Below are 21,945 nucleotides of genomic sequence, written 5' to 3' on the forward strand. Positions count from 1 at the left end.
TCTCACTTCATCAATCTCTCCCTCCCTAGCCCCCTTTTTCTTCCTCCGTCATTCTCGCTCTCTCGCTCTCTACCACCCTTCTCTCACTCTCTTTCTCAACCACCTCTCGCTCGCTCTCTACTACACTTCTTTACTCTCTCCCTCTCTGTACCGCCCTCCTCCTCCTTCTCCCTCTCTCTCTCTCTCTGGTAAATTCCTCTCGTTCCAAGACTCGAAGGCTCTCGAAACGCAGCTGTGTTCAGAGAGGGTGTGCGCACGTGTGCGTCCGCACTAGAGTGTCCGAGGGGTGTGTGTGTGTGTGTGTGTTTGGCCTCCGTCCCACAGACGGCAGGGTGAAGAAGGTCAGAGAAGCCAGCAGTCACGAGTAGCACGAGAGCAGAGGAGAGGGGGAGGAAGGAGAGAAAGGAGAGAGAGAGAGAGAGAGAGAGAGAGAGAGAGAGAGAGAGAGAGAGAGAGAGAGAGAGAAAGAAAGCAAGAAAGAAAGAGAGAAGAGTGTAGAGAGAGCGAGAGAGTGTAGAGAGAGAGAGAGAGTGTGGAGAGAGAGAGAGCGAGAGAGAGAGTGTAGAGAGAGAGAGAGAGCGAGAGAGAGAGCGAGAGAGAGAGCACGCGCGAGAAAGAAAGAAAGAAAGAGAGAAAGAGAGAAAGAGAGAGAGATAGAGAGAGAGAGAGAGAGAGAGAGAGAGAGAGAGAGAGAGAGAGAGAGAGAGAGAGAGAGATAACCAGAGAGAGAGAGAGAGGAGACAGTGTGTGTGTGTGTGAGAGAATACAAAACCATACTAACTAAAAACCAAAACAAACCACAGATAATTTGTGTGTATGAATTACAGAAAGTAGGCTAACTAGGAGAGAGAGAGAGAGAGAGAGAGAGAGAGAGAGAGAGAGAGAGAGAGAGAGAGAGAGAGAGAGAGAGAGAGAGAGAGAGAGAGAGAGAGAGAGCGAGCGCCAGAGAGACTTGATGACCGTAGTGAATAAATAACTGTTCTGGCCTAAGCTATCCAAACCATAACAGGACACGAATCAGAGACTCTGTGTTTGTGTGAATGTGAGAGATTGCGCGTGTGTGTGAATGTGAGAGAGTGCGCGCGTGTGTGTGAGAAAGAGAGTGCGCGCGCGCGCGCGCGTGTGTGTGTGTGTGTGTGTGTGTATGTGTGTGTGTGTGTGTGTGTGTGTGTGTGTGAATGTGAGAGAGTGCGCGTGTGTGTGAATGTGAGAGAGTGCGCGCGCGTGTGCGTGTGTGTGTGTGTGTATTTCCTCTTTGCAGCTGGGGACACTGCCAGTCAGTGACGACAAACCGAACAGGAGAACACACACACACACACACACACACACACACACACACACACACACACACACACACACACACACACACACACACACACACACACACACACACACACACACACACACACACACACACACACACACACACCTCATCAACGGTCTTAAATCCAAAGTACGCCACTACCTGCGTGTGGCTTCGTTCTGAGATCAAGAGACTAGTACCGGTACCTTCTCAGACACACGCATGAGACACAACTATATCAGCTGCTGGGAAGAGAACTCAGAACAGTGTGTGAGAGTCGAAGGTCTGTGTGTGTGTGTCTGTGTGTGTGTGCCTGTGTCTGTGTGTCTGTGTCTGTGTCTGTGTCTGTGTGTCTGTGTCTGTGTGTCTGTGTCTGTGTGTCTGTGTCTGTGTCTGTGTCTGTGTCTGTGTGTCTGTGTCTGTGTCTGTGTCTGTGTGTGTGTCTGTGTGTGTGTCTGTGTCTGTGTCTCTGTGTCTCTGTGTCTCTGTGTCTCTGTGTCTCTGTGTGTGTGTGTCTCTGTGTGTGTGTGTGTCTGTGTGTGTGTGTGTCTGTGTGTCTGTGTGTGTGTGTCTGTGTGTGTGTGTCTGTGTGTGTGTGTCTGTGTGTGTGTGTCTGTGTGTGTGTGTCTGTGTGTGTGTGTCTGTGTGTGTGTGTCTGTGTGTGTGTCTGTGTGCGTCTCTGTGTCTGTGTGTGTCTCTGTCTGTCTGTGTGTGTCTCTGTCTGTCTGTGTCTCTGTCTGTGTCTGTGTGTGTGTCTGTCTGTCTGTGTGTGTCTGTCTGTCTGTGTGTGTCTGTCTGTGTGTGTGTGTCTGTCTGTGTGTGTGTGTCTGTCTGTGTATGTGTCTCTGTCTGTGTGTGTGTCTCTGTGTGTGTGTGTGTGTGTGTGTGTGTGTGTGCGTCTGTGTGTGCGTGCGTCTGTGTGTGCGTGCGTCTGTGTGTGCGTGCGTCTGTGTGTGCGTGCGTGCGTCTGTGTGTGCGTGCGTGCGTCTGTGTGTGCGTGCGTCTGTGTGTGCGTGCGTCTGTGTGTGTGTGCGAGCGTGTCTGTGTGTGTGTGCGTGCGTCTGTGTGTGCGTGCGTCTGTGTGTGCGTGCGTCTGTGTGTGCGTGCGTCTGTGTGTGCGTGCGTCTGTGTGCGTGCGTCTGTGTGCGTGCGTCTGTGTGCGTGCGTCTGTGTGCGTGCGTCTGTGTGCGTGCGTCTGTGTGTGTGTGTCTGTGTCTGTGTGTGTGTGTGTGTGTGTGTGTGTGTGTGTGTGCCTGGCAGCAGTAGCAGGAGCAGCATTCAGTAGTGGTAGGAGGGAGTAGGGGAAATTGGACACCAAAGCAGAAAACACACCACATTACATAAGTCTCCAGAGCTTTCCTTCCCTCTGCTGCCGTGTGTGTGTGTGTGTGTGTGTGTGTGTGTGTGGGGGTGTGTGTGTGTGTGTGTTTCTCTCACTATGCCTCTCTTAATTCCTAAACTAGTACTTAACATCGGCAGCAAATTTACTTTGCATGTCCGCTACACTACAGCACACAAGTACGCGCGCGCGCACACACACACACACACACACACACACACACACACACACACACACACACACACACACACACACATGGTTTAATCGCCGTGGCAATGCCCGGTGGAATATCCTGAACTTGATGCTGGTGGAATAGAAGGCCAAAGGGTCATCTGCTGTGCCTAATCGCGCGTCTGTGTGTGTGTGTCTGTGTGTGTCTGTCTGTGTGTGTGTGTGTGTGTGTGTGTGTGTGTGTGTGTGTGTGTGTGTGTGTGTGTGTGTGTGTGTGTGTGTCTCTGTGTGTGTGTGTGTGTGTGTGTGTGTGTGTGTTTTCAGTATGCCAGCAGGCAAAAGTTTTAACCATGCACATGTGTTCAGGTTGTGTGCGCACACGCATGTGCGTGTGTATGCCACACAGAGTGCCATGTACCCCATATTTAAATGCAATTTAACGTTTTAATGTTGTGTAGCTCTGTGAGTACACGTGGGTAGGTGTGTGTGTGCGTGAGTGTGTGTGGGCGTGTGCCACACAGAGAGTGCCATGTAACCCATATTTAAATGCAGTTTAATGTTGTGTAGCTCTGTGTGTAAACTGTGTGTGTGTGTGTAAACTGTGTGTAAACTGTGTGTGTGTGTGTGTGTGTTGTGTGTGTGTGGTGTGTGTGTGTGTGGTGTGTGTGTGTGTGTGTGTGTGTATGCCTGCCGTCAGTTTAATGTGCTGCATGACGGGCGACCTGAGACCAAGCCCCTGCTTGCCGGTGGCGTTTCAGAAGCAGCCCAAGCAGTTACAAGACCTTTACAGTATCGCTCTCAGCCAGGCAGACACACTAAGCTATATTCTCAATCACAGGTATTCAGCTCCTGCTCACAGTTGTACGATGGAATTGTATGGTTCATCTCATTTTAGCCTAAGCCCTTTTTGGGGAAAAGGTGCCCTCTGCCTATTAGAACCTAAATATCTCAGCCTCCGAAGCACATACAAACATGAAATAAGTTGCATGTAAAAGCTAGGACCATCGTGTTGCATTAGAATGTGTTCATTCACCTCTGACACACCCACATTTCTAATATAAAACAGCTCAAATCTCAAGAACCTGAATGCAGCATATATGTCACTCCAGGACACAATGGGTTAGAAGTTCACATCTCATGACTTACACATCCTCACACTATACCAGGCGAGGGTCGGATGTGACCAGAATGCTCACACTGACTGTACGACACGACAGGCTTGTTTTCCAGAACAGCAGATGACAAAACCACAGAAGGGAAACGTGCGCTTGAGGTGGAGGCAAGGATGCGCCCAAGAGCTAATAGGGCTGCCCTGGCAATTTGTGCATGTGTAGTGTCAAATCGGGTGCAATTGGGTGTTTTTCATGAACAAATTCAAGCACTTTTCCAGCACCAAATTTTCAGTTCTCCAGAACCTTTTAATAGGCCGCGAGAAGGGTGTGTGGGAGTCCTCCCCCAGAAAATGTTGTGCTTTTAAGATGCAATTTCCTGCATTCTGATCAAAATTAGGGTGTTGAATGGCAAATCCCATCTGACATCTCACTCTCTCAGATTTTTGATATACCTGAACAATTTATTTCTATTATTTGACTTACTGAGTTTGACTTGACACAAATTTCAAGCATTTTCAAGCACTTCACCAAAAATTCAAGCATTTTCACAACCTTGAAAACACTTGATTGAAATTCAAGCATTTTCAAGGAATTCAAGCACCAGTGTCAAATCGGGCCGTCGCACTGCTTCAACTGTGTGATTTACTCACCAGGAGCGACCAGGATTTTGAACCGTTTTCTGGCGACCATACAAGTTCTGCACTACATGATGCGTGACTCACAATTGACCTCCCATTGAGCCAGAAATCGGCCCGATTCCCAAAACGTCATGCGAGTGTTAAAAAAACAAACAAACAAAAAAAACACATCTGTAAAAATCTGTTTACATATGAACACAACATATGAACACCACCACAGTCTGGTTTACAACTGAACTAGCTTCTTCGGGGGAAAAAAACCCTGATATCAAACGATCCCTATTTGAAATAATTAATCAACAGATAGCTTATCTTCATCTTATCTCATATCAAACCAACCATATTTGAAGCAATAATCAACAAACAGCCCTCCATGCGAGAGGGGATGGCTGGCGGGAAGAGAAAATCAGTGATACTACGATGCTGAATGTGTGTGTGTGTGTGTGTAAGCGTGAGTACAGGGGCGTGCCACCGCACTGCCTCTATTTTCACACAAAAACTCTTGTTGTTAGGTAACAAACCCTACTGAACATGAGAGCATGCTGGAGAGCAAGAGAGAGAGAGAGGAGTCAAGTGTGTGTGTGTGTGTGTGTGTGTGTGTGTGTGTGTGTGTGTGTGTGTGTGTGTGTGTGTGTGTGTGTGTGTGTGTGTGTGTGTGTGTGTTCCATCAAGGTCTGAGGTGTGCGTGTGTGTAGCATCTCCAAACCTGTGCAAGGAAGTTAGCCATGGTGGTGGTCTTGTATGCGTGTGTGTGTGTGTGTGTGTGTGTGTGTGTGTGTGTGTGTGTGTGTGTGTGTGTGTGTGTGTGTGTGTGTGTGTGTGGTATCTCCGAACCTGTGCAAGGAAGTTAGCCACGGTGGTGGTCTTGAGATGTGTGTGTGTGTGTGTGTGTGTGTGTGTGTGTGTGTGTGTGTGTGTGTGTGTGTGTGTGTGTGTGTGTGTGTGTGTGTGTGTGTGTGTGTGTGTGTGTGTGTGTGTGTGTGTGTGTGTGTGTGTGTAGCACCTCGTACAGTACAGTATTGCATATAGGATACGGAGTATAGCATCTCCTCTACCTGTTGATGGAAGTTGACCATAGTAGTGGTCTCGATGTGTGTGTGTGTGTGTGTGCGTGCGTGCATCTCCTCTACCTATTGATGGAAGTTGACCATAGTAGTCGTCTCGATGCGTGTGTGTGTGTGTGTGTGTGTGTGCGTGCGTGCATCTCCTCTACCTATTGATGGAAGTTGACCATAGTAGTCGTCTCGATGCGTGTGTGTGTGTGCGTGCACCTCCATATCTATGTGTGTGTGTGCGTGCGTGCGTGCATCTCCTCTACCTGTTGATGGAAGTTGACCATAGTAGTCGTCTCGATGCGTGTGTGTGTGTGCGTGCACCTCCATATCTATGTGTGTGTGTGCGTGCGTGCGTGCATCTCCTCTACCTGTTGATGGAAGTTGACCATAGTAGTCGTCTCGATGTGTGTGTGTGCGTGCGTGCGTGCATCTCCTCTACCTGTTGATGGAAGTTGACCATAGTAGTCGTCTCGATGTCCTTCTTGCCCAGGATCTCCATCTTGACGGGTGCGGAGGGGAACTTGGTGGAGAAGTAATCCAGGAAGTCTGGCAGGTAGGAGGCGGAGCCGTGCACGATGCTCATGACGTAGTGGGCGGCGCCGTCCGCGTCCTCGCTGAACGCCAGCGTGACGAACTGCTGCGCGAAGCGCTGGAGCTGCGGCGGCGAGAGCACGGCCAGCTCGCGGCTGTAGGCGTGCAGGACAAGGGCGCCGCCATTGGGCTGCTGCTCCACGTGGACCAGGCGGCCGAACTCCGCGTCCATCGCGCCCAGACCCGGCAGGCGAGGCGCCGCAGTGGTGCTGGACACTAGAGGAGTGCAAAAGAAATACAATGATTACGATACAATACAATATTGAATTGCATGCATCGCGTCCATCGCACCCAGACCCGGCAAGCGGGGCGCCGCAGTGGTGCTGGTGGTACCGGACACTAGAGGAGTCAGACGGGCCGTCAGACGGGCAATAAACCACATAAATAAACTTGGAGTGCTGTCCTGCTTTTTTCTTTAATGTGCATAGACAAAACGATGGCTACTTCAGACATTCCAATGCTATCTAGCATGGGCAGCACAGTAGCCACATCAGAGGCTAGAGAGGAGTGCAAGAAAACCATGATGGATACGGCCCAGCCGTGGCTCAATCGGCTGGGCACTCCACTGCTACACCGGCAACCCGGGTTCGATTCCGTCCAGAGGTCATATGCCGAACCCTCCCAGTATCCCTCTACCCGGTTATTTCCTGTCTCCCTACTACTGTCCTGTAACAATAAAGGCATAAAACCGCCAAAAAAACACCAAGAAAAAACACGATGGTTACTAATGAATCAATGAGGTCAAAGGCAGCATCAAAAATCACACACAAAATACATATAGTATTGCATGGATCACATATTATTCCAAGTGCAGAAGAGGCAGTCAGCGCGTGGTGGCTCACTGTGGCAGCACCAGACTAGGGGTAAGCAAAACAAAACAAACCCCAATGGTTAATTAATGTGCACAAACACATAATGGTTACTTCAGGATCATATTGCAACTGCACTGCATTCAGGCATTACATTGCTGTCCAGCACAGGAATCACACTGGCGAGCAGGGCCAAACACACAGAGTGCGTTTCAATATGCGACCTTGCCTCCTCCACTTGCTTCTCGTCATGATGACATCACTGACAACAGCATTATATTTCAATATCTCGCAAAAGCTCAATTGTAGAGTCTTTTTCTCATTTGCAATTGGGATGGTGAATGAAAAACAGTCCCTCAAAAGTTGTTGTGGCTAGGCTGACAGCTGGGAAACTTTATCGTTTTCTCCACTGAGGAGGGGCCAGAAGGTGGGACGAGGAGACAAGCGTAAGTGGAGGAGGCAAGGTCGCATATTAAGACGCACTCACAGGCTAGGCTACGTATGGCTGCAGCCTAGGAGACCCCACCTGTGGTGTAGTCTTACTTTTTCTGTGGTGGGTATTCTGTATATTTGAGCATTTTTGAGGTGGGTATATTGCAGTGCTTCCCAAAATTTTTTGAGCCAAGGCACACTTTTTCCCTTGAAAAAATCTTGCGGCACACCACCAACCAAAAATGATGAAATAATGAAAACAAATTATACTCTGATAAGAGTGACTATATTGTTAATATAGGCGGCTACAAAGTGTCTTGAATAGCAATCAAATAAACACAAAACTGTTTTAAATCATATTTTATATTTCCTCTTTCAAATAAAAATTGCACTTAATGTTCACTTCTTAAAGAAGCTATAAACTTCAAAGTAGAATAACAATTTATAAATTGTTATTCTGTCCAAAAGCTTATTAATGCTTATTCTGACAGTAGCAAAATTTGGGAAATATTTCACTGTTACATTATGAATATGTACAAATATCATTTTTTTTACTCACTTAATATTATTGTGAAACCTATGCGTCTTTCACCTTTGGCTAAGGCCCGCCCTAAACTGCTGTTTGACCACAATCACAGCGCTGCAAAAGGACGAGGACGGTCAGAAGAAGTCGGACAGTTTGACAGCGCTCCATGAACTCAATGCGAAAATCTCATGTTTTCAAATGCAAGATATTACGGTCATATTATTATTAAAAACTGATTGGAAATTGTGCCTGGGGTATTTGTGACAAAGGTGCAAGCTTCCCCGCGAGGCAACAGGAGGTAATCGCTTCACCCTTTCCCTAAAACCGGGCTAACCGGGCTTGGGGCCCCAGGCCATCTTAATACAGTCCTGGTGGCGAGGCTGGTGACACCGGAGACTAGGAGTGTGCAAAAAAAAAACCCTGATGCTTACTCATAAATTAATGAGTTCAAAGACAGCTTGAAAAAACACACATGCAAAAAACATATCGTATTGCATGTACATTACATTACACTAATCTGATCCAAAGCGACTAACAGTTATTCAAGTACGGTGTATTGGTTACAGTCCCTGGAGCATTGTGGGCTTAATTGCCTAGCTAACACAAGGGCACTTCAGCCATGGATGGAGTTGTGGGGAGAAGCAATGGTGGGATTCGAACCCGCAACCCTCTGATCTTATTAAGACCACCTTCTTAACCATTAGGCTTTGGCTGCGCCTGTATCATATATCACAATACACACGGGACAAAATCACTGTGCGGTGACTGGCACATAACCGTTTGACTAATCGACTATTCGAAAAAAATAGTTGATAGATTAATCAGGAGAAAAACAATCGCTTAGGACAGCCCTAATTATATTAAAATTGGGCCTTGAAATTGGATTTATTGGATCAGAGGTAGACCCCGAACATCAGTGGAAACTTCAAGTGTGCCCCAAGTTAGAAAGGCTTGGGAACCCCTGTTCTAGGGAATCGTGTGAGTTGACATGGATTGAAACGACCCTATAGATCAAGGGTATCAGTTTTTTAAATTCCTCCCAGTAAAGGGGCCGGACATGGAATACGCATGTATGTATCCGCATGCAATGTCCAAAGTGAGGGTGCAAAACAAGGGGATAACTTTCCAGACAGAAGAGATATTCGCTTTTCTATTTCTTAGTAGCATTGATGGTATGAGACTATTTCAGATATCACTCATGTGCATAGAAAAAAATATCCCTAACCTGAAGTGTTAGTGATCACAAATTGTGCACGGACACTGATTTTAATATTTGTTTTACCTGTCCAGGGACTGCAGATGGAAATGAGCTATATAGCTATAATCTGGCACAAGCCATCTTTTTACTTCTGTAATCAATGTGTATTGTGCATGGTCCCTGTTGAACTAAACTAAATAAACTAAACTAAACTAAGCAAACATATTTGTTTTCATTTTGTACCTTGCCGTCCAAGGGCCGCATCTGGCCCTAGGGCCGCCATTTGAATAGCCCTGCTATAGATCATATATCGTGGCCCTGCCGTGGCTCAGGCGGTAGGTAGGGGTGTAAATCACAGCCTTCATGACGATACAATACGGTATCGATTTCTTAAATCAGGGATTTGATTTTTTTTTCCGATACTTAAGAATTCACCACAATACTATGCGATTCGGTTCGATTCGATTTTTTCCAATTACTTTTTCACTACTATTGTGTTATGGAGCTAGGGCATTGCACAGGGGCCAGTGATTCGATGCTTTTCGATTCTTAAGAATGCCCCACTATACGAAGCGATTCGATTAAATCGCCGGCCGATACTTCTGATACATCGATACATTTCGATTTTTTTTACATCCCTAGCGGTAGGGCACTGCACTGCTAACCCTAACCCGACCCTGACTCTATTCCGGCCTGGGTCCTTTGCCGACCACTGATGAAGGCCTAGTGCCGAAACGTCAGCACCTGAGAAATAATTTTAAAAAGTGGTGAACTGTGAAGAAGCAGTGTCGCGCTCTTCCTTGTGTGAAATGAAGACTGGAGTACCTTGAAAAGCTGCACCTGCTAAAAAAGAAACCTTCGAGGTGTGCGGGCTCTCACAAAAAACTTTGTCTCAAGTGTCCCATCATAAAAATAAAGGCCCAAAAATGAAAGAAAAAATGAATGAAAAAAATACATCATATATATCGGGAGGCTGCTTAGTTGGCATTTTCTTACCAGAGACGCCCTTGTTGTCGCCGCCGGAGACGGACACAGTCACGGCCATGACGCCTTTCACCGGGTCCACGGACGACGCGCACGCGCCTTTGGACGAGTCGCCAAAAAGGCCACCGCCACCGCCGACACCACAGCCACCGCAAAGACCCTTATCCTTGTCCAGGCGGGGGAAGGGCACGGGCGCCGGAGACTTGAAGGGGGAGGAGAGTTTGGAGGAGGAGTCATTGGAGTAGGGCTGGGCGATATGGAAAAAAAAACAATATCACGATATGGATTACTTTATATCACGATAACGATATACATCACGATATAGCACAATTACATACGTTTTCAGTTATTCTCTTTATTTGCTCTTTATTTTTTCATGTCGCAAAACAACCTTTCTTTAAAATGGATCTTTTTATTCTTATTTTTACAGTTACATTAACTTATAGTGTGTATTGTGACAACATGAAATGTAATTAAATGATATTCAATTGTATAAAATTGATGAAATTACTATCACGATATAAACGATATAGGAGAAAGGTCAGGATATACACTTTTATATCACGATAACGATATATATCGTATATCATATTGCCCATATTGCCTACATTGGAGTGGGCGTGGCCACCAGCGTGCAGCAGGGGGTCGGTCTGGCTGGAGCGGCTGTACATCTTGGGTCGCCGGCGCCGCTCCCTCTCCTTCTCCCTCTCCTTCTCCCTCTCACGCTCGCGCTCCTTCTCCCGTTCCTCCTCTTTGTGCTTCTTTTTCTTTTTCTTCTTCACCTTCCGCATCTGCAGCTCCTCCAGGCTCAGGCGTGCCTTCTCCTTTTCCACTGCAAAAAAAAAACAAAAAACCACACAGAAGAACACGCACGGTCAAAAAGGGCCAGTGTAAACAAAAGCATAAGACCAGATCGAGACGAGCCGCCTGTCCTCCTTTTTGCCTACAAAAACAGTCACAACGCGAAAGTGTACGCAAGCCGTAAGAACAGATCAACAAACACACGCACAGTCAGGACAGGTCAGTGTACAGGCAAACCATCAGGACAGTAGTGTTTAGAGGTAGGGTGCGCACATCCACAAGTAGTTGTCTAGGTGCCAGACAAAAGGTAGTGGGTAGTGTGATGAAGCGGTCTGCACACTGTGTACTACCTCCAAAAATACTTTATTTCATTTTAGCATACGGCAACGTTTCGATCCAACAGAGGCCTGAGGAAGATCCCTCTGTTGGATCGAAACGTTGGCTGTCTGATTCAGCCTCGACTCACGTTACCGCACAAATACACCTAGCGCGACAAGAGTGAGGCGAGCAACAGAAGTAATTGATTTTGTATTAAGTTGCACGACAAAAGCGATTCTGGAAACTAGAGCGATTCGCACGCAGAGAGCGACAGTTTGAAGTTGAAATCCTTTCAACTTTCTATGACGCGGTTCGGTGACCAGCCGCGACAGCCAATGACTGTATAGAGGTCAGTGATCACAGCCAATGGGAATGTTTGAATTAGGGATGGGATATCGGTATCGGTGTATCGGTATCGGGTTCAGATATCAACATATTTTCAGAGATCGGATCGGAATTTTCCCAAAGTATCGGAATTTTCCCAGGACTGATATTGAGCCAGGTGTAATGTTAATTTGAAGTCATAACACTTGCATATTAGTTTTCAGGATGGGATTGTTACTTTTTTACTTGATACTTTTACTTATGAATTCGTTTCCTGTTCTTTTGACTTCCTTTTCTGACCAAATAGTCATCGTGAGCCTACCTCAAGTTGAAATTCATGCATATATGAGGTTTTGGTATTGGATCGGAGTAGTATCGGTATCGGCAGATATCCAAATTTAGATATCGGGATCGGATCGGAAGTGAAAAAATGTGTATCGGTGCATCCCTAGTTTGAATGCTTTGCCTGGACATACGCTAGTCGCTTCAATCGCTCATATCGCTCTTGCTGTACAGAAGCGATTCTCTGTCGCTTCAATCGCGTCGCGGCTGGTCTATTTGTCCGGTTAAACATCACGCATCACTCACGTGAGCCTCACACTGTAGTGCAAGTGAGCTGTTCCTGTGCAGTCCAGTCCACTCGGGGCTTGAACTCGCCTCCTCCACCTGTGTGAAGTTGGCACCCCATATGGATAAAAACATTCTGATTTGTTTGTGCATCGTTTGTGCACGATTGTGCAGGCAAAATTAGCGTTCGTGTACAAACCGTTTTTATACAATTTAACTTTTAATTTTTTGGAAGTAGGTGACACAGCACCCGTTAACATCCAAATTACTCAAAAATGCTTGGAATTGTTTGTGCTTCGTCTGTGCATGCATGTCTGGGGAAAATAAATGTTTGTGCACAAACCATTTGTGTGTTATTTTGTTTGCTTTTGCTATTTTATTTATATTATTTAAATCTTAAAAGTTAAAAGATCTTAAAGACGGATTGACTCATTTTGCCTGCACAATCGTGCACAAACGAATAAAAATACTTTTATTCATATTTGCAACATATGGGGTGCCAACTTCACACAGGTGCCACCACTAGTCAACGCTCCAGCTCAGGCATAGGAGGTACAGCACGATACCGTTGAGCTAAAGGACTGGGCTGATAGGTCAGTGCTGCTACCGATACTGTATGAGGCTTGAGTAGGGAGGTTTACTAATGTTCCTCGCCACACTCAGCTACTTGGCCTCCGTTAGAGTAGTCCATTACCTAGTCTCAACCTCAGTATTCACAATCAAATGAGGTGCCCTGCTTAATTTGTTTGCTTAGTACATACTACGCTTAATGAATGTGTGCTTGTTAAATCGCATCTATTCAATTCAGCATTTTCGACTTACTAAACGTGTTCGCAGAGGAAGCGTGTGCATGTGTGCACATCACACACATGCAGACACACAGACGCGCAGACACACAGACACGCGCGCACAGAAACACACACACACACACACACACGCACACACACTCACACTCACACACACGTCCTGGAGTCATCTGGTGATGATGGGAACAGCCGTGTCTGAAGACTTAAGTCAACACAATGTGACATTACAAGTGCAAGGAAACGAGAGCTGAGCCATCATAGCCACACTTCCTGTACTTGCCCAAAGCTGAGCAGTGATGGGCGGCCTTAGGTATGCCGACGTCATTCTATATTAAGGTTAGAGCTGCATCGAAACGAAAATTTGTGGCCGAAACCAAAACCGAATAATAATTTATCACTTGGCCGAATACCGAAACCGAATATTACAATTCAGTTAAGTTATCAAAAGTTAGGTTTTTCACTATTTTTAAATATTGCTTAAATCTACGGATTACAAAAAATGTTTAGACATGTTTTTGAAAGAAAATAAATGTGTATTTGAAGTCTTCAAATATTAGAGTAGAACTGAAATTAGTGTAATTAATGCCCATTTTCAATTAATTTTCTATTCGGCCTCCGATTCGGCCACTCAATTGGCTTTTGGCCGAAAACCGAAAGTGTCTTTTTTTGCGTTTTCGGCAGATTATTTTCTGCGGCCGAATTTTCGGTGCACCTGTAATTAAGGTCAATTTTATCTATATTTACACTAATATTGCGTGAAAGGGACACTGTGTGATATTTTTAGTTGTTTATTTCCAAAATTCATGCTGCGCATTCACTAATGTTGCCTTTTTCATGAATACTTACCACCACCGTCAAATTCTAAGTATTCATTATGACTGGAAAATTTGCACTTTTCAAACATGAAAAGGGGGATCTTCTACATGGTCCGCCATTTTGAATTTCCAAAAATAGCCATTTTTAGCTGCAAAAATTACTGTACTTGGACCATACTAGAAAATAGTTGTTTATTACTTCGTAAACTTTCATGTAAAGGTCAAATTTGGCAATAGGCAGCTCAGTTTCAATGAGCAGCATAGTTGCAGTACCTTTATTGACCATTTCCTGCACAGTGTCCCTTTAAAACTTGCACACGGTTTAGTGCCTCCACACAGGCCTTAAGACCTAGACCAGTGGTTCCCAACCTTTTATTTTGAACAAATTCCCCCCTGACCTCATAATAAGCATACCCACACCCCCTTGGCAAACTATGGAACAGAGTGCCCCCCCGATCTCAGCTGTCTCCATGTCAACAGACTAGTGCTATACGTTGTGACATTGTTTATCAGGACAGCAGTCACACAGAACTCCATTTGTGATGGGGATAAATATAGACATCGAAAGGTGATGCAACATCAGGTCTCCGTGGAGAGCACAGGCACGCACACAATGTGACACTACGACAACAACGGAACACGCGTGTGCAGTGCACACAAATACTCACACCCACGCACGCGGTATACAAAGATACACATACAACAACATGTTGTGTGTAACCGAGGTGTTCCCTCGCAGTCCATCTTCCCTCAGGGTTGAAATTAGGGCAGTCCCTAACGATTATTTTTCTCCCGATTAGTCTATCAACTACTTTTTTTGAATAGTCGATTATCAAACGATTATTTATTTATTTATTTATTTGGAAGGGAAAAACTGTGATATGCCACTTAACTTTAACCTGAAAAATAATAAGACAAATAAAGCAGAGCGCACCAAGGGCCTATTAGGACAATGATTTCAAAAAAAGGGGACATTTTATAAATTAGTCACAGACTATAATAAATACAGGCCTAATATAATATCTATTTGTTTCAGTTCAAATCAAGTAAGCGTATTAGCCTACATTTACTGATATATAAAGAGGCCTCAGTTATATAGTATTAGGAAAGTGGGAAAAAGATATGGGACACTATTAGGTTAGGGTAAAGGCTACCAGAGATTTTATGAGTAGCCTACGAGGAAAGAACGTCAAGGCTACTCTCTCCACATCATTCTATTGACGCACCAAAATCCAGCTGGTCCTTCTGTTGCTAATATAGACCCAAGTCGTTATGTACGACATAATTATGAGTATTATTATATTATTAGAATAGTATTACTATTTATTTAGACCTGCAGTCGGCACAAACAGTATTGAATAGTGCGAGGTGCACTTCGTGCACCAGGGAAGAGAAGGGACAAGGCCTTTCTCTGAATCAGGCCCATGCATTCCTCTCACTCCACATCTCCCGCTCTTGGCAGGAATATGCACACTTCATTTGTCTTCATTTCCTTTTTTACTTTGTATACAAGCACTTCTACAAACACCCCGACTACTGTCACTCTAAAGGTGTTGAATATTTCGTTGATAACAGGCAAATTTCCATTACAAATTACCAACACATTACAAATCGTTGCTTTATCTCCCCGTCATTGCTATGCACGCCGCCAGCATAGCGACAGTATACAAAGCTGCATGAAATATTTACCCTTTCCTGATGAACCAGTAGCCTGTAATTAACAGGCTACTGGCACACGGCCCTTTCACGCCTCTCCGCAGGCGGGGTTTAGTCAAAAGATGCTTGCACGCGGTTGGAGCAACCTCATATGAATGACATGACACTTCGACCACTCACGTTGAAGCTTTGTGACGTAGGACGTGTCGTCACGTAAGCGCCGCCAGGTCGGGAACCAAAACAGAACAACGTCCTTTAGAAAATCAACTTGAGGTATTTTGGATAACACCGCTGAAATTGCTGCTTCCATCCCGACGCATGATAACTCCTCGCACGCCGCCATTACTGTTGTGATTCAGGGAGGGGGCGGGCACAGCCGAACTACCCTGGGGGAGGGTGTTGCGCTCGATAAACGTCATACCCACTGAAATCCCTCCCTACGATCCTGATTCGTCGTGCTGCCCCGGTTATTTCGAAAACGGAGGAGGAGAGCGAATCACAGGTGTACCAGAAGGATTGTGTAGCCCAGCCCCCTGGGCGTCAACACATAGCTTCTGGTTCACCAGGAAATATTTACCCCGCTTCTCGATCTGAAAAACGTTCACTTCCTCATAAGTCTCCTACAGAAACACGACCAAGTCTCGTGCCTTGTCTTTAAAATATCGCCACACTTTAGATGTCTTTGTCCGTTTATTGGGCTGATTAGTGGGGCCACTGTTACCTTCATCTTCGTTTGACACCGACACCCTCGGACGTGCAGCCTCTGTCATTTTCTCAGCTTCTGTTTTCAACACGTACCTCGCGGCTCGCAGAAATCACTTTTTTTTATTGGGCTGATTTGTGGTGCCACTGCTACCTTCATCTTCGTCTGACACTGACACCATCGGACTTTCAGCCTCTGCCATTTTCTCAGTTTAGCACGTCTACCTCGCGGCTCGCGCTATAACTTTTTTTCTTTTTTTTCGCGAAAAATCACGTAATCGACGGTATGTTGAACACTTCGACTTATTTACCCAATCGACGTAATCGATTACGTGGAATAGTTGGGACCGCCCTAGTTGAAATCGCCACCTCGTCAACACATGGGTTCAGGTATGGGAGGCACAGCACGATACCACTAAGCTAAAGGACCAGTTCAATAGCCCAGCACTGTATACTGTATGAGGCTTCGGGAAGGAGGTTTACCAACCTTCCACGCCACACTCTACTAGCTGGGCACAAACTACATGCGCACAAACACAACCATACATGCCGTGTACACACACAACCATACATGCCGTGTACACACACAACCATACATGCCGTGTACACACACAACCATACATGCCGTGTACACACACAACCATACATGCCGTGTACACACACAACCATACATGTCACGTGCACACACACACACACACACACACACACACACACACACACACACTACCTTTGTGGAGCATCTTGACCTCCCCGTTCTGACTCTTGATCTCGTTGTTGTTGACCAGCTTGTGTTTCTTCTTCTCCTTCTCCTTGTCTTTGTTATGCATCTCCTTCTCCTTGTGCACCTCCTCCTTCTTCTCTTTGTGCACCTCCTCCTTCTTCTCTTTGTGCACCTCTTTCTCCTTATGCACCTCCTTCTCTTTCTCCTTATGCACCTAGGGGTGTGCAAAAAAAAAAAAGAAAAGAAAAAAATAGTCATGACAATGCATCGCGAAACTTACTTACACGATATATTGTATCGATTCATGACCAGGTATCACGATACTTATTTTCCTGATATACTGCATCGATTCATGACGAGGTATCTCGATACTTTCCCCGATATATTGAATCGATTATTTTATGATAATATAATTCCATTTGGCACTGGCTCACTTGGTTCAGTAGAGTAGGTAATATTTATATTGTGATGGAAGCTCTCTCCCAGATGATAAAAATGCTTAAATAAAATGAATTGACTTATACATGCAACACAGCAACTGACAAATTAGCTACATTTTTACACACGTAGCCTACTGAAGTAAATATAACAAAGCATCGCAATAGTGAATTAATTGCAATGCATTGTGATAGTTTCGCAATGCACCTTGAATTACATTACATTACATTGCACTTAGCTGACGCTTTCATTTTTTTTTTTTTTTTTTTTTTTTTTTTAGCTGACGCTTTCATTTATTCAAAGCGACTTACAACTATTATTTTTCAGGGTATTGGTTACAGTCCCTGGAGCGATGTGGGGTTAAGGTGCCTTGGTTAAGGGCACTTCAGCCATGGATGGAGATGTAGGGAGGGGGATTGAACCGGCAACCCCTAGATTGAAAGACCAACTCTCTAACCACTAGGCCACGGCAAACCCTTTGCCAATACCCAGGGCTCATTTTGTTTGGTAGAAAGTAAGTAAATATGTCTGTTGTGATGGAAGCTCCAAATTATAAAAATACTTAAATAAAATGAATTGACTTAAAAATGCAACACGGCAACTGACAAATAAGCTGCATTTTTACACATGTACTAAAGTAAATCTAGCAAAGCATTGCAATAGTGCATAAATCTTTTTTGACTTTCTCAGTATCACTACTTTTGGTGAGCAGTCGCACCAAGCAACACACGGTTCCAAGTTAAGGTGCAGACGCCAACCCTTTTGGTCTCTCTTCACATAGTACATAAATCGCAATGCATCGTATCGTGGCGTGTATTGTGATGCGCCTTGAATGGTGAACCGGAACCTTTGCCAATACCCACCCCTATGTGCGCCTCCTTTTCCTTGTGCGCCTCCTTTTCCTTGTGAGCCTCCTTTTCCTTGTGCCCTTCTTTATGCACATCCTTGTGCACATCTTTCTCCTTCTCTTTCTCCTTGTGAAGTTCTTTGAGCAGTTCTTTCTTCTTCTCCCTCTCGCGTTCCTTCTCCTTGTCTCGTTCCTTCAGCTTCTCCTTGGGAACGTGATCTGTGGAGACATAAGAGGAAGGCCAGGCGGTCAGTCTGGTATTTATTCAATTTATTTTTTACCTTTTAGAGGAAGAAACGCCAAATTAACTACCTCATCAATCTATGTTGTCTATATTTAAAAAGGGACACTGTGCAGGAAATGGTCAAAAAAGGTACTGCAACTATGCTGCTCATTGAAACTGTGTTGCCTATTGCCAAATTTGATCTTTTCATGAAAGTTTACTGAGTAATAAACATATATTTTCTAGTATGGCCAAAGTACTTTTTGCAGCTAAAAATGACTATTTCTGGTAATTCAAAATGGCGGACCATGGAGAAGATCCACTTTTTATGTATGAAAAATGCAGTTTTTCCAGTCATAATCAATACTTAGAATTTGATGCTGGTGGTAAGTATTCATGAAAAAGGTAACATTATTGAATGGGTAGCATGAATTCTGGAAATAAACAACTAAAAATCTCACACAGTGTCCCTTTAAAGAGAGTGCGCTCAACAAACTGTTTTTACAAAATTATTCAGGTGCGAGCGAACAGATTTGTACATTTAGTAGGGCTGTAACGATATTGGATCGAACAGAGAAATCGTGATACTCAGAGTCATGATACTGTATCGTGGTGCAAAAAGGCAGTATCGTGATACGCCCTTTCAAAATGTTGTTATCCTTAATTCCAGAAAACAATCATATGATATGATGTGATACTGCTTCCAGGCTTCAAATGAGATACATATCAGAAATCGTGAGGTGTATCGAACCGTAGGTCAAAAATTGTAATACGAACCGAATCATGAGTTGGGTGTATCGTTACAGCCCTAACATTTAGTGTAGAAAAGCTGCACTCTTGGCAAATTTAGGGGGGTCAGCATGACCGACCGACGTTTCATGTGGGCTTAGGCCGAAATGTCAGTCCGTCATGTTAACCCACTGAAATAAATAAAAAAACAAGTACAGTCGAGAATCCGGCCTTTCTACATTCGTATATTTCTATATTTGAAGAGAAAACACCCAAAGCACACCAAGGATTCTTGCAAGGTATAGGTTGCAGGACGCATTCTTGCTCAAAGTGTAATAGAAACAAAACTTTTATTTCTAACAGAATAATTTTTAGCAGTGAATAATAGTTCATAATTGGACCATAGAATCATTACATTACACTTAGTGGACGACTTTATCCAAACTAACTTAGTTATTTGCAGGGCATTGGTTACAGTCATAGAAGCATTGTGAGGCTTTACTCAAGGGCACCTCAGCAATGGATGAAAGTGTAGGGAGAGGAAAGGATGGGATTCGAACCTGCAACCCTCTGATCTTAAGGACACCTCCGTAACTATTAAGGGCTGTATATACTCTCATTGCAGCCGGTCGCCCACAGCCGGTCTCCGCAAACAGTTTTGATTTTTGGTCGTTCACTTTCGGCCTAAGCCATCTAGCGTCTTCACAGTGACTAAGAAAGTAGGCCTTAAGCCTCGACACAGCAATGATGACTTGTCTGGCTGCAAAACCCTCCCTAAATAGCAATGACACGATTGAGTACAGACAGCTTGCATGACCACAGTCAAGCGACACGATGGAATACAGCAGCCAGCTTCCATGACCACAGTCAGCCGATATACAAAATTCGCTACATAGCAATTACCTTAGTCATGCACGCACGCGGACACTCTCTCCCCCCGCACGCACACGCACGCACACACACACACACACACACTTGCCCTTCTGAGAGGCTTCTATTTCAGAGATCACTTGGCCGCCGTCTGACATGAATCTTTGAGCGACTCGGGCAGCAGCACAGCAGTAGCCTGACTGGCACGAAAACACACACAGACACACACGAGCACACACACACTTCTGAGCGACTCAGGCATCAGTCTGCGGAGAGCACAGCAGTAGCCTGACTGGCATGAAAATACATGTGCGCGCACAAACACACACACACACACAGACACACACACACCCTTCTGAGTGACTCGGGCAGAAGTCTCAGGATAGCAGTGGGACTGGCATGAACACGCATGACATATACACACACACACACACACACACACACACACACACACACACACACACACACACACACACACACACACACTTCTGAGCAGTGGGACTGGCATGAAATACATACGCCTTTGTATGATGCCAGAATGGAACGACACGCTAACTGCGAACATGACTAGTCTGTATCTGGATTGTAACGCTGACCACGGCATTAACACCAAGAATCCACAGGACCAATGAATTGATGTTAACACAGCAGTTTGTAACACTGATCAGACAGGCATCAACTGAGAACACAGCTTCATACACACACGCACAGACACACACAAAAAACTGCTTTTTATGAAAATATTGATGGATATTTTGCCGTAGACATATGTTGTCAACTTTAATACATCTGTATCAACCATAACTATGGGTGGTGGTTTTATTTTTATTATTAATAATCACTTTACGGCCTTTATTGTTTAAGTCATCACTACAAACTTAAATACTAGGTCTTCTGAATGGTTTCAAGCTGTTGGTCTTCCTTACACTTCCAAATCACACTCGATTACACCGTCACACATACATACAAAACGCATAAGTGCACTGTGTGTGTGTGTGTGTGTGTGTGTGTGTGTGTGTGTGTGTGTGTGTGTGTGTGTGTGTGTGTGTGTGTGTGTGTGTGTGTGTGTGTGTGTGTGAGAGAGCGATAGTGCCTGGTAATGGGCCTTTGTGTAAGGGAGCCGCATATCCCTTTAGGCGGTTGCGTTTGTACACGTGTGTGTGTGTGTGTGTGTGTGTGTGTGTGTGTGTGTGTGTGTGTGTGTGTGTGTGTGTGTTAGTCATATGTGAGAGCTTGAGACGAGCTGCTGTTTGTGTGTGTGTGTGTGTGTGTGTGTAATACACAGGGGTGTTACACGTTTCAAGCGTCATCATCACCATGTCTCTGCTACATCCCTGTTGCTCGGGAGTGTGTGTGTGCGCATCAAACAAGACTGTGGCTGTGTGTGTGTGTGTGTGTGCGTGCGTGTGCAGAACACATGTGAACGTATGGTAAGGTTCCACTAAAATGCGTAGTTTCAACTAAATGTAGTAGTTAATTTCTAGAATTTGTCCTGCCCATTTACAACAGTTATCCATTGCATCGTGCATACATGGATCTTCTCAATGCCCCCTTATTTTGAATTACAAGTATATAAATGTAAATGTTTAAGTAGTTTATTACTTCGAAAATATTTATGAAAAGATCACATTTGTGAACTGGCAGCATACATTTTAAGAAATAAACAACTAAAATTACATACGCTGTGATATAAGTTCTGCAGATTGACAATTACAATTACAGTGTGCAAGATTTAAGTTAAAGGCAAACGCACATCAACATCAACATTCCTTACTGCAGGCAGTGTGTTCCATGTCACACCCTCTTGTCTCCATACAGTGAACTCACACACAGCAGCACTTACACTTACAGCATTCCCAAGTAATTTGCATGTGATGTGTTTCAGGATCAAAGTGGCCCAGGGCCCTGCATTAACTTTCCCCCATCACCAGCCAAAATCTTACAAGCCAAGCACACACTCCCTAATGGGT

At 44.9% G+C, this 21,945-nt stretch overlaps 1 protein-coding gene across 1 annotated transcript in view; it reads right to left on the reverse strand.

The window, feature by feature from the left end:
* Window positions 1-21,945, reverse strand: part of LOC134464072 (lysine-specific demethylase RSBN1L-like) — a 53,285-nt gene that overhangs the window by 14,830 nt on the left and 16,510 nt on the right. The window contains exons 2-6 of the mRNA XM_063217513.1: window positions 18,170-18,372; window positions 16,875-17,082; window positions 10,767-10,990; window positions 10,171-10,405; window positions 6,058-6,425 (exon numbers count right to left, since the gene is read on the reverse strand). Of these exons, the coding sequence (XP_063073583.1) occupies window positions 6,058-6,425; window positions 10,171-10,405; window positions 10,767-10,990; window positions 16,875-17,082; window positions 18,170-18,372 (1,238 nt within the window). The remainder of the gene's footprint in view (window positions 1-6,057; window positions 6,426-10,170; window positions 10,406-10,766; window positions 10,991-16,874; window positions 17,083-18,169; window positions 18,373-21,945) is intronic.

Source organism: Engraulis encrasicolus, chromosome 15, assembly GCF_034702125.1.
Source record: "Engraulis encrasicolus isolate BLACKSEA-1 chromosome 15, IST_EnEncr_1.0, whole genome shotgun sequence".
NCBI classification, from domain to species: domain Eukaryota; kingdom Metazoa; phylum Chordata; class Actinopteri; order Clupeiformes; family Engraulidae; genus Engraulis; species Engraulis encrasicolus.